The following is a 17,373-nucleotide window of genomic DNA, read 5'->3' as shown; positions in this document are numbered from 1 at the left end:
CTCTGGTTTTCTAAATAGTTTGTTATTGTGTTATTGTGCTCAACCTTGTTTAACTCATCTTTGTTCGATGCTGTTCAACTTGTTTACTTTTGTACTGCCTTTGTTTTAATTTCAGTTTTTTGTTGCTCTCCTGCTGTTTTTCCTGTTTCATCTCCCTCTCGCTTCCTGCACCCTCGCCGACCCCACAGACTGTTTCCCAGCGCCCCTCCCTCCCTAGGACCTACTTAATGGAGACCGCAGTGTGATCCCATTGACCAGGTCATTTGCGACAGCTTCCCCCTTGCTGCTTCGCTGCCTCCCTGGTTTCTGAATTGTTTACTTGTTTTTGAGTTATTATGCTCAACCTTGTTTAAATCATATTTAGTCAATTTTGTTCAACTTGTTTACTGTTTTTCTGCCTTTGTTTCAATTTCTGTTTGTTTTTTGCACCAGCTCGCTTTCCCGCTGTTTTTCTGGCCCCATCTCCCTTATGCTTCCCGCCTTCATTGGCCCTGCCCACCACCTCCAAGTGCCCTTCCCTCCTCCCAGGACTTAATTAATGGAGGCCGCAGCGTGGCCATGCTGATGGCATGTTGCCGGTACACCAAAGGCAAGCATGTATGTTCCAAGTTCGCGCTCTGACCATGCTCAGCCCCAGGAACACAGGCTCTTCCTCTCCTCGCAGCTACACCGCTGCCAAGCTCCAAGCCCTGGACCACAAACTCTGCAAAAATAACTGCTGCTGCACCTTCTACGATTAACTGTAAGACCTTTTTCTTGCTGACACTGCCTCTTTCCCAGCAAAGCCAGAGCACCCCACGCACAATGACCAGTACCACACTGACCATGTCCACTTCAGTACAACTCCACTGCCTCCTGCTCAATGCACGATCACTCTGCAAGCACGGCACCAAGATATGGGACAACATCGCCTCCCTCTCCCCGAGGTCATCTTCTTCACCAAGACCTGGCTCAACCCTGCATCCTCAGCAACTCCAGATGGCTACAATATAGCACAACAAGACAGCATCAACAAACACAGAGGTGGATACACCATCATCCACAAAGAAACCATCCACTGCACCACCACTCCAGATGGCACCACCTCGATTGTGGAACACCTCAACTTCCAACTCCATACCGAAGACAAAGCCACCATCAGAGGCACCCTCAGCTACAGACCTCCAGGATCTCGCTCCAGCTTCTGCTGCGCCATCCCTGAATTCATCGTCTCACTCGCATTTGACTGACTACAAGCACTACATCTTCCTTGGAGATCTCAATTTTCACCTCCACAACCTTAACAAAACCAACACTGCCAACCTCCTCAAAAGCATGAACATCGGCGTCACCCAACTTGTCACCAACCCCACACACATCGCAGGACACAGACACGACCCCAACTTCACAGCCAGCAACAGAGTTAGGTACAGCAATGTCACAGAGCTCACCTGACCATGCCATCATTCACTTCCCCATCACAGGTTCCCCCAACACCACCACCAAGGCACTCAGCCCCTCCCACTACAGCTGAAACAAAGTATCAGAGAGCCAGTTGACCAACGTCCGCAACACCTCCCACCCTGCCCCCACGACAAAACAAGAACAGGCTGTCAAGAACTTCTCCGCCAGAATTACCAACTACGTCGAGTCAGGCCAGTTGGTACACCACAGCACTGAGAATCACAAAACAAAACTGCATGTGACTGGAAAGGAAATGGCGCACCAGCAAGGAACCCACAGACCGAGCCACATGCAAGATATCCCTCAGCCAATGTTATGTTATATGAAGTGTTTTTCGAAAGTGCTTGCTTGCCCTAAAGGGAAAATGGAGGATGTCAAGAAACAGTTAATATGTGGCAAAAGGTAGCATTGCGCTACGCTGCTGTGCGCTTGGCGCTTTTTACCGCTGACTAGATAGCGTATTTTAAAACTTGCTGTTATTTCTTGTGTATTTTAGCTGGGATATCCTCCCCTTTTGTGTGCCCCCTTACCTGCACTATTATAGTTAAAGCACCGCCGCTTGTGCGGGTCCGGTTCTGGGGTGGGGTCCGTTTTAGGATTGGCCGCCATCTTTGAGTGGTGTGGGAGTGTAGTGGTCAGGGACTACTTCCGGCGAGCGCTCTAGTGCGCAGGAGCGACGGAGGGACAGTTACTTAAGGCGAGTCGCCCTGGAGCTCGCCCTGACAAGGTAGCATTGCGCTACACTGCTGTGCGCTTGGCGCTTTTTACCGCTGACTAGATAGCGTATTTTAAAACTTGCTGTTATTTCTTGTGTATTTTAGCTGGGATATCCTCCCCTTTTGTGTGCCCCCTTACCTGCACTATTATAGTTAAAGCACCGCCGCTTGTGCGGGTCCGGTTCTGGGGTGGGGTCCGTTTTAGGATTGGCCGCCATCTTTGAGTGGTGTGGGAGTGTAGTGGTCAGGGACTACTTCCGGCGAGCGCTCTAGTGCGCAGGAGCGACGGAGGGACAGTTACTTAAGGCGAGTCGCCCTGGAGCTCGCCCTGACAAGGTAGCATTGCGCTACGCTGCTGTGCGCTTGGCGCTTTTTACCGCTGACTAGATAGCGTATTTTAAAACTTGCTGTTATTTCTTGTGTATTTTAGCTGGGATATCCTCCCCTTTTGTGTGCCCCCTTACCTGCACTATTATAGTTAAAGCACCGCCGCTTGTGCGGGTCCGGTTCTGGGGTGGGGTCCGTTTTAGGATTGGCCACCATCTTTGAGTGGTGTGGGAGTGTAGTGGTCAGGGACTACTTCCGGCGAGCGCTCTAGTGCGCAGGAGCGACGGAGGGACAGTTACTTAATGCTCCCCGCCTAGCGCAGCGGTAACGCGCAGCGGGCGCGTCCTCGCGTGGCCGGAGTCGTGCCAGAGTCCTGCCCGTCTGCGCCCGTCCGCGACAGGACGCGCTAGACGTGGCTGGGCTCTGACTCTGCTCTTGGCTGTCCATCATCATGCTCTGCTATTCTAGAGATAATCTTTTCGCCATTAATCAGTCACAGGGGGTCTGTGGCACGCCTCGGATTGATCCCTTATGCGGTCCTTTTTCGTGTGGGTGCGGAGGTTTCACACTCTCCGCCCCCTTACGTAGGGGCTGTAGGGATGACATCGCTGTGGCAGTCAGTCCTCAGCCTCCCATCAGCATTTGGAATATAAATGTCAGGTCACTTGTCAAGCATCATCTAGACATTTCTGACCTGCTAGGCAATGATTCCCCAGACCTTTTTTGCCTGACCGAGACTTGGCTGCAGGACGCCGATACGGCTGTTGTCAACTTGGCCTTTCCGCCGGGATATTCGGTATTTACCCTTAACCGAGCTTCCAGAGGCGGGGGGATAGCTCTTGCAGTTAAGTCATGTTATACTTGCACCTGGCAGGCTCAAAGAATTTCTGGTTGCGAAAGTGCAATGTTTAAAGTAGCCATCACGCCTAATTTTACCTTGTCGGGGCTACTGATTTATTGGCCCCCAGGGAGCGAAGTGGCTTTTAGAGCGGCGCTACCAGATGCCATTAGTGCACTGGCGGCAGGGTGCTCTAATTTCTCCATTATTGGGGATTTAAACATGCACTTCGATAATCTTGCTAGCACGACGGTGTCCAGTTTTTTGGCAGATCTTGAGGCGCTCCAGCTGACTCAGCTGGTGTCACAGCCTACCCACTTAGGGGGCCACATCCTCGATCCGCTTTTCACTAACCTTTCGGAAACCTGTATCTCCAGCTATACACCACTGGCATGGACGGATCATTATTTGATACAGATCCATTGCCCTACACCGGCTATACAACCTAAGTCGGTGACGTGTTCCATCCCGAGACGACGATGGAACAAGTTAAAGCTGGATGAGTTTTTTCATCTTTTATCAACTAACCCATTTGACATCACTGGGTCAGTTGATCAGGTCTATGATAGGTTTTGTAACTGGGTCACTAGGGCTCTAGACACCCTTATTCCAATTGTATGCTGTAAAGTGGGGGCGGGCAAATCCAGCCCTTGGTATGATGACTCGCTGCGGGTATTGAAGGTCTCCTGTAGGCGTGCAGAGCGGGCCTGGCGTAAATCTTACAACAGCGGGAAGAAAATCTTGTACCTGTCTACGGTGAAATTGTATCACCGGGCAGTGTGCAGAACCCGTGCCGCCTTCTATGCCGCACAATTCAGGATGAGTTCTAACCCGTCTAAGGCTATCTTCAAGGTGCTGAAAGATCTTACGGCCAAAAAGGTAACGACGAACCACCAGAGCTCTGTCGAGCACTGTGAAAAACTAGCTGTTTTTTTCCTGGAAAAGGTTAATGCCATCTATCGGGCTTTTCCGTTGGCGACTCCCCTGGACATTTCACCTCCTAAGCCATTAACATCTGAGGAGTTGCACTCTTTTCCTATTTTAACATCAGAAAGTCTCAACACATTGGCCCACCAAGTGAAGTCGGGGTCCCCTGCGGATCCGCTTTGCTCAGCGGTGTTCAAAGACTTAGCGGTACATGACATCTCACCGTTATGTTCTTTGATTAATACATCGCTTACTTCTGGTGTAGTTCCACTTAAGTGGAAACAAGCAGTGGTTCGTCCTATCCTAAAAAAAACCAATTTGGATGGCAGTAAGCCTGAGAGTTACCGGCCAATCTCACTTTTACCATGGCCTGCCAAGGTGACTGAGGCGCATGTCAACGCGATCCTCTCGGAACATCTACGTCGTGCGGACATCCTCGACGTGACGCAGAATGGTTTTAGAGCCGGTCATAGCACGGAGACGGCTCTGCTGTATATGGTGGAACATCTTCGCTCCGTGCTTGATGCGGGTAAAACGGCGGCGCTGGTGCTATTAGATCTCAGCGCCGCCTTTGACACCGTATCGCACCCGATCCTTCTGCGTCGCTTAGAGGAAGTCGGTGTCACCGGCAGCGCTCTCCAGTGGTTCCGGTCGTTTTTAGCCAATCGGGCCTTTAGCGTGACCGTCCCGCCGCACCAGTCCAAATACCATTCTTTGGATCTGGGGGTTCCTCAAGGCTCCTCGCTGAGCCCTACGTTGTTTAATATCTACGTAAGGCCGCTAGCTGAGGTTGTCAGGCAATGGGGGATGACAATGGTGTCATATGCCGATGACACCCAGCTTGCGGTCACGATCAGCGGGGATGCCGACGTTGATGCCCCCAGATTCCAACAAGGACTGCGGGCTGTCGCTGGCTGGATGACGTCCAACTGTCTCCAGTTGAACGCTAGTAAGACCGAGGTCATGATTTTTGGCAAACAACCGGAACGCTGGGGAGAGAGATGGTGGCCAGGGGATCTGGGTCCGATTCCCATCCCAGTTGCCGAGCTTAAAAACCTCGGGGTCTGGCTGGACCCGTCCCTTTCGTTCGCTTGTCATACCAAGCGCACGGCGGCCTGCTGCTTTGGTATCCTGCGCGGGCTTCGTCCAGTGCTCAAGTTTTTTGATGCCCCCACCAGGCAGCTCATGATCCAAGCTACTGTCATCTCCAGGCTGGATTATGCGAGCTCCCTGTTGGTAGGTCTGAACCAGGCTGAGATTGGACGCCTGCAACGGATCCAGAATGCCGCAGCAAGATCGGTGGTAGGGCTACCTAGATCTTGCTCTACTTCCAGTACCCTGCGTTCATTGCATTGGCTCCCCGTGGCCCAGCGGATCCAGTTTAAGGTCCTCTGTGTCGCCTATAAGATTCTGAAGGGGTCTCCGGCTGTAATTCTGTCAACTCTTCTGGCCCACTACATTCCAACCCGTGCTTTGAGATCTGCTGAGTTAGAACTGGCAGTTGTCCCGCGTTTTAAGCGGAGCAGAGCGGGCGGGCGCTCCTTTAAAGTTCGGGCAGCGGTGCTCTGGAACTCCCTCCCCCCGGAGATTCGTGCCCTTGGGGACTTGCTTGCCTTTCGTCGTGCGGTGAAAACCTTTTTATTCCCTTGGTTCATCTGGTCTGATTATTGTTTCGTTGTGTTGTGCAGCTACCTTGTCGGGCGCCAGGACGCTCCTTGGCTGGAGCATCTGTGCGCCTAATAAAAACGCATAACATAACATAACATAACAAAAATCCAAGTGTGTAACTTCTTTTTAAAAGCCAGTAAATTAGTTAGGTCTTTAATATGTAGAGGAAGGGCATTCCAAGCCTTCGAGGCTCTGAGCACTAAGCTTCTCCCTCCCTGGTTAGCATATCTAAATCTAGGAATTGTCAACAATTTTGGCTGATACAGTGCACCGAGACTGACTTGGTAGATACCAATTAAAGTTCTTTCTCAGAAAGTTAGGGCCTATCTCGGGCAGCACCTTAAACACTGTACACAGGGCTTTAAACATGACCGTCTGCCTGATCGGAAGCCAGTGAAGTTTGGCAATGAATTGAGAGACCGATTTGATATTTTGAATTTTACACAGCAATCGAGTGGCCACATTCTGTTGTGTTTAGAATGTTATTAAGGACCTGGTGATGGGTTTTAAGATAGAGCTCATAACAATAATCACCTTTTGAAATGACAAGAGAGGTAACAACTGTTTTCAGGATATGAACAGGTAGAAAAGGAAGCATTTTCATTATTGTTTTTAAAATGAAAAAAGCTGCAGAGGATACAGTGTTTACTTGAGCAGTATAGGGGAGTTTGTTATTTATTAAACTCCTAGATTTGTAACACATCCGACAGGTGAAGGAAGTGGGCCAAGCTCACAGGACCACCAGTCAGAGGACCAGAATGAGGGCTGGGCACCAAATTCCTCCAACTCCTGAAAGAGACGAAAAGGCTCGCCTCTGCCAACCGCATCAAAGCCATTTCTAACCCCAGCAAATAACTCTTCAACATCGTCATAGAGTTCTCCAATCCCCTCAGCCACCGAAAACATCATCACCCCTTTCCAGGAACTCTGCGACACCCTGTCAGACTTCATCCACGACAAGCTCACCAACTACAAAAACTTCGAACCCCCAACCCACTGCCTCAGCCTCCTCACTCCCACAGATACACCTGTTGACCATATGGGACCAGCTCACCACTCAAAACACCACAGCCATCATGAACTCCATCCACTCAGGAGCACCCACGGACCCCTGTCCTCACTGTATCTTCAACCTCTGGAGCAAGACGATCAGCAACAAGCTCATCACCATCTTCAACGCATCGATCACCACGGTCACCGTTCCCGAAGAATGGAAACATGCAGAGGCCAAACCTCCTGCTCCTTTTTTTATTTTATTTTATTTTTGCATTACATTACATTAAGTATAGCAGCATGCACAGATGCGCAAGCAGCAACAGAATAAGATGATTCAAAGGATACAGAAATGTATCCCATCCCCCTGGTTACATCTTTAAATAAACATCTAGGTGTGCAGAGCAATGTAGTAATTACATCACATGCGTGGGTCTTCTACCCTCAGAGTTCCTGTAATACAGTACAAACATAAAAAATGCCAGTTACTCGTAAGTATTTTATACCATGTCAGGATGTTCCATCAAGTACGCAGTCAATGGTGACCAAAAATCTTTCGGTTTTGACGCGTCTACAGCTCCTCAGCATAAATGTCCATTTGTTCTTTAAAGTACACCAGGTCTTTGATCCATCTTACCAGAGTTGGCACATATTGACCCCCCAATGCATTGTGACAGCACATTTTGCGAACTGAGTAGAAATAGCAACTATGCATCTATTACTAGACTTTATTGTCTTCACCAACCCCAACCAGCAAAGTTCCAGCTTACATTCAACCATTTCCAATACCATATCTGATAGTACCTGAGTAACTTTCAACCAAAAGTTATGAATAGTAGTACAACTCCAGGCCAGATGCACAAAGTTCGTCCCATCAGCCTCGTATCTGATGCACCTTGCATCCTCCCTTAGACCAAACCACATAAATTGTTCGGGGTGTAATACAACTGGTGAAAGTATTTAAAGTGTATTATTCGAAGGTCACAGTTGGCAGTCAATCTCCCGGTCAGTGCACAGCACGCCTCCCAATCCTCCCAAGCCATAGGGTCCACCAGCTCATTATTCCAATTCTCAAGGGATGGGGAACTAGACACATAATCTTTCCTGCTGAGACGCACAGTATAACTTAGTAATCAGAACCTTGCTCTCTCTTATAATCAACACCAATTGCAATGCTTTCAACATCTTCAGCTCATGAGGGAACTCACTGCCTTGCGTAATCTGGTATATGTAAAGCCATGCATTGATTTATATGCTTGCCCAGCAACTAAACTCTCCAGGGTCATAAAAAGGCCATTTCTATACATGACCCCCATCGTTGTGACTCCTGCATTTTGCATTACATTTAGTGCCCCACGTTCTTGGGAAGCTAAGATACCTGGGTGAGCAGCAATTGGCATAGCAGGTGCATATAAATATTCCCTGTCTGCACGACCACCCAGAACCCTCCACCCCCTGACAGTGCTTCTGACCAGGTTAATCTCCATTCTGGGACCGCCATTTTTATCATGCAGGACCATATCAGTAAGTGAGACCGGGAAAATCGTGGCCCCCACCCCACAGTAAATGTGGCAGAAACCGCTGAGGAAAATACCAGTAATGCGTGAATTGCGTTTGAGCACACAAATAGTACAGTTGAAGTCTTCCGCCTCAAACCCTCCCCGCTCAAATGGCAGCATCAATGTGTTCCAGCTATACCTCGGCTGCCTTCCAGCCCACACCAGAGCCAACAAACAGGACTGTAATGTTTTAAAAAGTGCCCTATTTAGAGTTATCTGGATGTTTATGAACAGATAGAGACGCCTAGGGAGAAGGGTCATCTTTACCACTGCAATTCTGTCTGCCAAGGGCAGTGGGATCCACGTCCACCGGATAACTTGTTTTGTAATTTTGGTTATTGCCTGCTCATAATTCATACTGATCACTGTATCTGGGTCTCTATGCACCCAAACACCCAGGTATTTCACTGGCTCAGCGGACCATGTGAGTGGGTACTCCAATACAATTTCTTGAGTGCAATCAGTTAATGGGAATACTGTGGACTTCGCCCAATTTATGCCCAGCCCCAAGTGCCTCTCAAACAAGACATAATTACGAACACAGGTGCCAGATGCGTAGCTGTCTCTTGGACGTTAAACATCATATCGTCCGCATACAATGAAATGGTCAGTGGGCGCTGCCAGAATCCCAATGTAGCGTCAGAATGGAGCTGCCAAACCTTACAGGCCAAGGGCTCTAGCACCAACGAAAAAAGCATTGGGGAGAGACTGCAGCCCTGTCTAGTGCCCCTGCTTATTGTGATTGGGCAAGATACCCAACCAATGACCCGCACTCTGGCGACCGACCAGTGTACAAAAGTTGCACAAAAAACCCCTTCTCAAGAAACCGTCCGCTGACCCCAGCGAACTCAAGAGCTACCGTCCCATCTCTCTGCTCTTCTCTCCCGCCAAAGACCTCAAAAAGGCCCTTAACTGCCAACTCATGGAAAACCTGGAGAACAACAATCTTCTGGACGTCTCCCAATACGGATTCCAGGCCACCCGCAGCATCGAAATAGCCCTGATTGCTGCCATCGACAATATCAGAATGGGGAGAAAAAATTACCCTAATCCTCCTTGACCTCTCAGCAGCTTTTGACACCATATCCCACTACACACTATGATGAGGCTTCACCACATTGGAATCCAACTCAACACAGCCAAAATGGAAGTGCTTATCTTCAGGAACTCGTTAATAAGTAATAAGACATTAAAGCTTATGATAATTAATTAAGGTGGGTTTATTAAAACCTCATCCCAGAAACAGCCATCAGTAACTGACAACAGTCAGAACATTGTCAACACATACATTCTTAGAATATAGAATGTGGGAAAGGAATCTGAGGAATTAAAGGGGAAGTGTGTAAGACATTACACATCTCCCTCTTATACAATAAAACAAAGAACACCAAAGGTGATATACTGTAAAGGCTCTATATAATATAAACTCAAACATAGTCCTTCAGATAAGCAGGAGCTTTTCGTGCTCTCAGACTTTTCCTGGAAGAAACCGAGGACCTGCGAGAAGAAGAAAGGTTAGAGTCTAGACGAGTACCAATACACCGATTATCATCATAAGCAGGAGCATGAGAAGATATTAGATCAGCATTAACAACTACAATTCGACTCTTGTTCCAGATTCTACCATCATCAGTTTTAACAGCATTTTTAAAAATCTTGACTACGGATCTAACATCAGTGTACTTAGACCAAGGTTTACATCCTACAGGTGTCTTAATTCTTACAGCATCACCCACCTTGACCTCACATGGAAACGCACGTTTCCTGAGATCAAAGTTTGTCTTCCGAGCATCTTGTTTGAGGACCTCTTTGGTTCTCCACTCACCAACATCATTATCAACAAGACCCTTGTTAAAACACATCCACCCAGGACACAACAAAGTGTTGGGAGCCCTCCCTTTAAACAGTTCAAATGGAGACTTACCCGTAGTGGAATGGGGGGCAAAACGATAAACATTAATCCTGTCCTGTAAAGTGGACTTCCAATCTAAACCAGAAGAACGGGCAAGCTGTATGGACTCTTTTAGAGTCCTATTTACTCTCTCCACTGCACCATTTGTTTCAGGATGATAAAGTGAACACTTTTTATGGTTTATACCACACTTTCTCAGATAGTCAGCAAACAAAGAGGAACAAAATTGGGGACCATTGTCAGATAAAAGACTATTGGGAAAACTTTCCTTATTAAATATAGGCTCCAAAAACTTAATGACGGAATTAGAAGTAATTTCTCTGACTGCAGAAACTTCAATCCATCTTGAATATAAATCAATTAAAACAATAAGATACGGAGTATCAGAAACCCCAGAGAGAGGACCAAGAATGTCAATTGCAACCTCATCCCATGGATGAGCAGGTAATACCCTCTTCACCATTGGCATTTGTCTTGTCTTTAAGATTTTGTCGCTAGAGCAACATTCGGGACATTCACGAACCATTCTCTCAATCTCTAAGTCCATGCCAGGCCACCAGAACTGCATCCTAAGAAACTCTTTTGTCTTAACTATGCCCAGATGACCAGAGTGAGCAAGGGCCAACAATTTGTTCCTTAACGAGCAAGGAGGAACAAGCTTAGTTCCACGGGTTAAAAGACCATCATTTACCGACAGTTCATCAGCAACCAACAACCAAGGTTTGTCCAAACGAGAGTTATTCTTCAAGGAAAGAATAACCTTTGAAATGTCCTCATCTTTCTCCAATTCAGCTCTCCATTCAGACTCAACAATGGCACCATCGGTCACTTCACACACATTTACAAACTCCTCTGAATCACACACCTCATCTTGCTCAGAGTTCTCATTTCCAACCAATCTGGATAAACAATCCGCAGATTTGTTGGCAATCCCAGGGATATACTCAACTTCAAATTCAAATTCCTGTAATGAAACAATCCACCTTCTTATCCTGGATGAGATTGCATCTAAACCTTTTTTTGAAAAAACCTCTTTTAAAGGTTTATGGTCATACAAGACACAGATTCTGGTCCCCCAAATCAAATTCTTTAACTTTCTCAATGCCCAAAAAATTGCTAATGACTCCTTCTCTATTACAGAGTAATTTAACTCCGATCCTCTTAGACAACGGGAGGAACAACATATCAAGGAATCTTTTCCATCCTTCTTTTGAACTAAAACTGCACCAAGTCCCTTATCACTTGCGTCAGTAAACAAAATAGTGGGTAAACCAGGGACAAAGGCATGGAGTGAGGGTGCCTTATTCAAATCTTTCTTTAAATTCATAAATTCAGATTTGCAATCAGATGACCAGTTAAAAATAGAATTCTTTACTGTTAACTTTCTTAAATTGTGTGTTTTCTCCGCAAAATTAAAAATGAATTTCCCGTAAAATTCTACCATCCCCAAAAAGGAGAGAAGTTCATCTTTGCAAGAAGGTTCCTTCACTTTATCTATAGTATCAACTAATTCCTTTTTTGGAAAAACCCCATTACACGTGATACGATGACCCAGATAATTGACTTCCTGTACTCCAAACTTGCACTTTGTCCTTTTTAAAGTCATGCCAGCTCTTTCTAACCGTTTCAACACCATTGAAACACGAGTATCATGTTCCTGAGCAGTATCACCATAAATTAGCAAATCATCTTGGTAGCACTTCACACCAGTTAAGCCTTTCAAGATTCTAGACATAATCCTCTGAAAAACAGAGGCCGCTGAAACTAAGCCAAACGGCATTCTTTTGAACTTAAATGTACCCATAGGTGTAATGAAGGCAGTTAAGTCCTGGCATGAATCATCTAATTCCACCTGGTGGTAGGCAGAGGCAAGATCAAGAGTGGTAAAGTATCTTGCTCCTTCCAATGTACAAATCATTTCATCTATATTAGGAAGTGGAAACCTGTCAACTACCACCTCCTTATTTAGTGACCTTAAATCAATGCAAAGGCGAATCTCACCTGTGGGTTTCTTTGCTATGACAACAGGGGCAAGCCATTCTGTAGCTTCAACTGGGACAATTATTCCATTCTTGATGAGCTTATCCAACTCATCTTGTACTTTAGCCTGTTCTGAAAGGGGAATTCTCCTAACTTTGGCCACAACTGGGAGAGCATTGTCTTTTAATCTGATTAAATGTTTATATCCACGCAAACACCCCAAATCATCTTTAAAGACATTAGGAAACTTTTTTGCTAATATCTGAGATAAATTTTCATCACTCGTTGTATTAGGTGCATCAGATATTTCTTGAATTCGAACTTGAGGAACAGCATTGGGATCAAGGGTGACTCCCAACTGTCGTTGATGCAACCAACCTAACAATGCATCTCCTTTTCTTGAAATATATACTTTTCCTACAATTATACGAGAGCCCAGTTCAATTTCAGCCCAAAAATAACCCAACATAGAGATTGGTTTTTCACTGTAACCTAACGGAATAATATCACATTTAAACAATTTTACATATTTCGCAAATAAATCATTAAACATTTTCTCATTTATAATTGTTATCTTAGAGCAAGAATCAAACTTTAAGTTTATCATGTTATTCTCTACTTTGACAAGAAACGAAGGATGATCAGATTCATCATCATTTACTTCAAAGCAAATAGATCTTACTTGAGTTTGTGACCACCTCCTCCTAGGATTAATACCGTTTTGTGGTTTAGATCTGCAAAATCTAGCATAATGACCCCTCCTATTACATAAATTACATGTCGTTTTCAGGGCAGGACACATGGGAGAATTAGCTAAATGGTTACTTTGACCACATCTAAAACAAGACAATCTAGTGTTAAAAGAATTCATTTGCCCAAATGCCTTCTCTTCAAAATTTGCTCCATCAGTTTTTTTAACTTGGCAAATCGTTTCATCAACTTTTATTTCCTCTTTTGAATCTATAACAGAAGGTTTATCTTTCTCTTTTTTAAGTTCACCGACACATTTCGTCATGTGTTCCACTTGTTTGGCAATCTCCAGTACTTCTTCGAGAGGCGGTTCATCTTTCAACCAAAGTTCTTTTCTTATGTCGTCATGAGCACATCTTAAAACAAACTGATCACGAATTCTCTCATCAAGAGATTGGCCAAAATTGCAAGAGGATGCAAGTTTCCTCAAGGATGAGACATAGTCTTCCACGGACTCATCTTTCTTCTGTTCCCTCAGACCAAAATGATACCTTTCCATAATCGTGCTGAGTCTAGGTAAGTAGTGTCTGTCTAGTTGTAAAATAGCTATCTCATACTCATTCAAATTCCTTTGTTCTGCTGCTGAAAGGTCAGGCAAATGTTCCAGAACATCTTGTCCCTCTCCTCCTAAACAATGCAATAGGAGTGAATGTTTTCTTTCTGCACTGAGATTAGTTCCACAAACACTCGCATAGTTTGCAAAAATCTTCTTCCACTTTTTCCATTTTACATTTGGTTCACCAGGACTAACGAGAAAAAATGCAGGCTGAGTAACATTCTGCATCTTTATATTGGATTGTGTACTTGAATGTTTTAATATCCGGCCAAATAGTAAATAATAGGATGAATTTAACTTCAGGCTTCGTCCCTTTATTTATTTATTAAAATTTTTTTTAAAATTTTTTTTTTATTGCCTTTGTAGAGCAGAATTTAGTCTTATTAATTTGCAGAATGACAGAGAATGTTTAATTGAATTTGTTGAATGAGAGAGAATGTTCAATTGAGTTATTATCTTTCAAGTGGTTATGAGGTCATATTATTTCCATTCCATTAACTTCTTCAGGGAGAGATGTTCCTTAGCACAATACAAGAACTATTTGCATAATTGTTCTTTTGTTTATAATGCTTCTAATTGTAGTAGAAGTTCCAAAAGAATAAATAGAACTTGTTGAGAAGCAGTGTTCCTTTGCACTTGCGCGCTCGTTTAATTGTATGGAACGCTGTGTAGCTGACTCGTTGAGCTACTTCACGCTGAAACGCAGCGTTGCCAAGGGACTGACACGCAGCGCACGCCTTCTATCAAAGAAACGTCAAAGATATGCGCGCGCAGCTCTGTCTCGTGAGTAGGATCAGAACGTTAAGCTCGCGCATAAGAAATAGCGCGTCAGTTAAAAATCCCTTAAAATCTCCTTTCTTCCAATATCCCTGATTATTTTAATTTAGCGATTATCCTCCCGCTCTCCTCACCGCGTTGTTGACATTGAAGCAGCCGCTGGGAAGTCGACGCTTCACTTCATATTTCTTCGTTCAGCCGCTGGAGGAGAAAGCGAGGTACTCTTCTTTTCATCTTTGAGCTGGGACGCTCAAGGGCAGCCATGCGCTTTATAAATTTCTTTTCATTTCATTTCATCAAGTTGTCCTGGTTGAGGCGTCCAATCGTCGCCAGTGTGAAATTCGTTAATAAGTAATAAGACATTAAAGCTTATGATAATTAATTAAGGTGGGTTTATTAAAACCTCATCCCAGAAACAGCCATCAGTAACTGACAACAGTCAGAACATTGTCAACACATACATTCTTAGAATATAGAATGTGGGAAAGGAATCTGAGGAATTAAAGGGGAAGTGTGTAAGACATTACAAACACCTCCCTGTGGAGCAATGCCTGGTGGCCTTCCAAACTCGGACCCTCACCCACTTTGACAGACGATACCTGCAACCTAGACATCATCCTGGACAGCAAGCTTGCCATGAAAAACCAGATCATTGCAGTCTCCTCTGCCTGCTTCTTCACTCTTTGTATGCTTTGTAAGATATTCAAATGGCTCCTCATCAACACCAGATGAACTGTCACTCAAGTCTTAGTCACCAGCTGGCTGGACTCTGGCAATGCACTCTACATAGGAATTACCTTGCACCTCCTGAAGAGACTGCAAACCATACATAATTCAGCGGCCAGAAAAATCCTAGGCTTCCAAAAGCGAACCCACATCACCCCCCTCAAGAAGCTCCACTGGCTCCCCATTCAGAAGAGATGTCAACTCAAGATGCTGATCCACACCTTCAAAGCCCTACACAACCAAGGACCAGCATGCATCAACCACTGCCTGAACTTTCAACAACCCTCCAGACACCTGCGTTCCGCTTCCCTCTGCCTCGCTCACACTCCTCGCATTCGCCGATGTAACAGTGGAGGACACTCCTGTTTCTACCTCGCTGCGAAGTCATGGAAAAACCTCCCCCTTCTCCTCCCGACCTCATCTTCTCTGTTGGAATACAGGAAGGGACTCGAACTGGCTGTTCAACTGAACTATCCCTAAGCAGCAGGTTCTCAGCACCTGGATACCCTCATGGGTGATTAGCCATGCTTTATAAGCCCTGTTTGAATGAAACTTTAAAAATTCATGTCTTTGGTTCACCTTATTAGATTTTTGTCATTTTTGTCTAATTTTATTAAAATGTTTTCTATTTGTCTGAACCGGTTTGGGATTTTTCTTGTGTTGTGTTTTGACTTTATTACTGTTTTGGTACAGCATAAATAATTTACACACTGCCTGTAAATTAAGCCTGTCTGTTCTATGCCCCCATTACTAGGGAGTTGAGCTCAGGTTAATATAATGGCTTTACTGTTTCAACCCGACAAGGACTGTAGTTATTGCTTAAGGTGGGTCACCACCTCTTATAATTATTAACCCCAATGGTATTGTATTGAATACATATAATGATACCTTTTTTTCTGAATTCCTTTACAAAGCCTAAGCTTGCAACTGAGGCTAAAGGAACTATTTAGGGTCAAGGTAGAAGATGGGTACATTAAGCACGTGTAAGAGTGTGGACCTGCCTCACAAAGGTCCTCTGCACTCGTGGCGGGGGCCCCGCTGTCCTGTAGGAGTCAACGCACTTGGGTGGAATCTCCTCATTAGAATTCTCAATGAATCAGGCCCTTAATCTTTAAGTGTGATTACCGTACAGGCGTACATCACAGATATTCAAAAGGCCATGTGGTTGTTCGACTGGCATATTAACTTACAACATGAGTGTGAAAGTCTTGAACTTGAAGAAGATGCTACTTTAAACTCAATTTAAAGATGTGCAAGATTAGGTATATTTTTACTCCCTTTATATATTTTTTCTTGAGAAGGTAACAGACAATAGCCACATTAAGTTTTATATATATTAATTTGTAGCAATTTTCTTCTAAATGCAGTGATGTTTTGCACAATGTTTTAACATTTGGAATTTTATGACTTGCCAATGACTTCTTACCTTTTTCTGGCAGGAATGTTGGTTCCGGTTCAGGCTGCTTCTTGATTTCTGGTGGCATCAGCTGCTCTTTCCTTTCACAGCAGGCTAGCATCACTTGATTACAGGGATAGCCGAGATGTTGGTTTGATTCACAAGTCTGCCCCTCACTTTTTACCTTCAATCCAAGGGCACAGCACTCACAGCATTGCTATAAAGTACAGAGGAGCAGAAACAAAAAATGGTAGCTTGTTTTGATTGTTTGAGGTTGTTTTCATAATACTATTGTAAAAAAAATTACTTTTGCATTATCATGTTTTATTGAAGCATAAGAAATTAAAGTGCATTGTTAATGAAGAGTCAGACTGCGTATGAAGGGAGGAAATTACAAAAAGGAAAAGTAGGAATATGCTAATCTTCAACAAATTTATTTTAAAGAACTTGTAATGTTGTATAATGGCATGTAGGACATAATTCTGGCCACACTGCAGATCTCTGACAAGGAGGCTAATAAAGCAGCCAAGGAGGGTGTTAGACCTCAAATCAAATCAACAAGCCCCAAAACTGGGCCGGACTTGGAAACCAAAGCAGCCTTGGCAAATCTGATCAGACCAGCCCCCATATTGTGCACAGAGAGTGAGCACAGCTTGCGAGCAAGAGGTGCTTGGGGGGAGGGTCTCCGCAACCCACACTACCACTTGCGGGGACCGACACTAAAAATCGGACTCCAGGGGACTGAAACCAGCCTCCAAGGGCTCCAGCCTCCCTGGGGTTTGCCCGCTTGCCGGGCTGGCCAGTC

The 17,373-nt window shown here is 45.0% G+C and overlaps 1 protein-coding gene across 1 annotated transcript in view; it reads right to left on the bottom strand.

Annotated features, from left to right (window-relative positions):
* FBLN2 (fibulin 2) overlaps positions 1 to 17,373 on the bottom strand; it is a 669,658-nt gene that overhangs the window by 229,071 nt on the left and 423,214 nt on the right. Inside the window, exon 5 of the mRNA XM_078661453.1 lies at positions 16,599 to 16,785. Within this exon, the coding sequence (XP_078517579.1) occupies positions 16,599 to 16,785 (187 nt within the window). The remainder of the gene's footprint in view (positions 1 to 16,598; positions 16,786 to 17,373) is intronic.

The sequence above is a fragment of the Lissotriton helveticus genome, chromosome 9, assembly GCF_964261635.1.
Source record: "Lissotriton helveticus chromosome 9, aLisHel1.1, whole genome shotgun sequence".
Lineage (NCBI taxonomy): Eukaryota > Metazoa > Chordata > Amphibia > Caudata > Salamandridae > Lissotriton > Lissotriton helveticus.
Note: the sequence above shows the minus strand (reverse complement) of the source record. Positions and strands in the feature narration are given on the sequence as shown.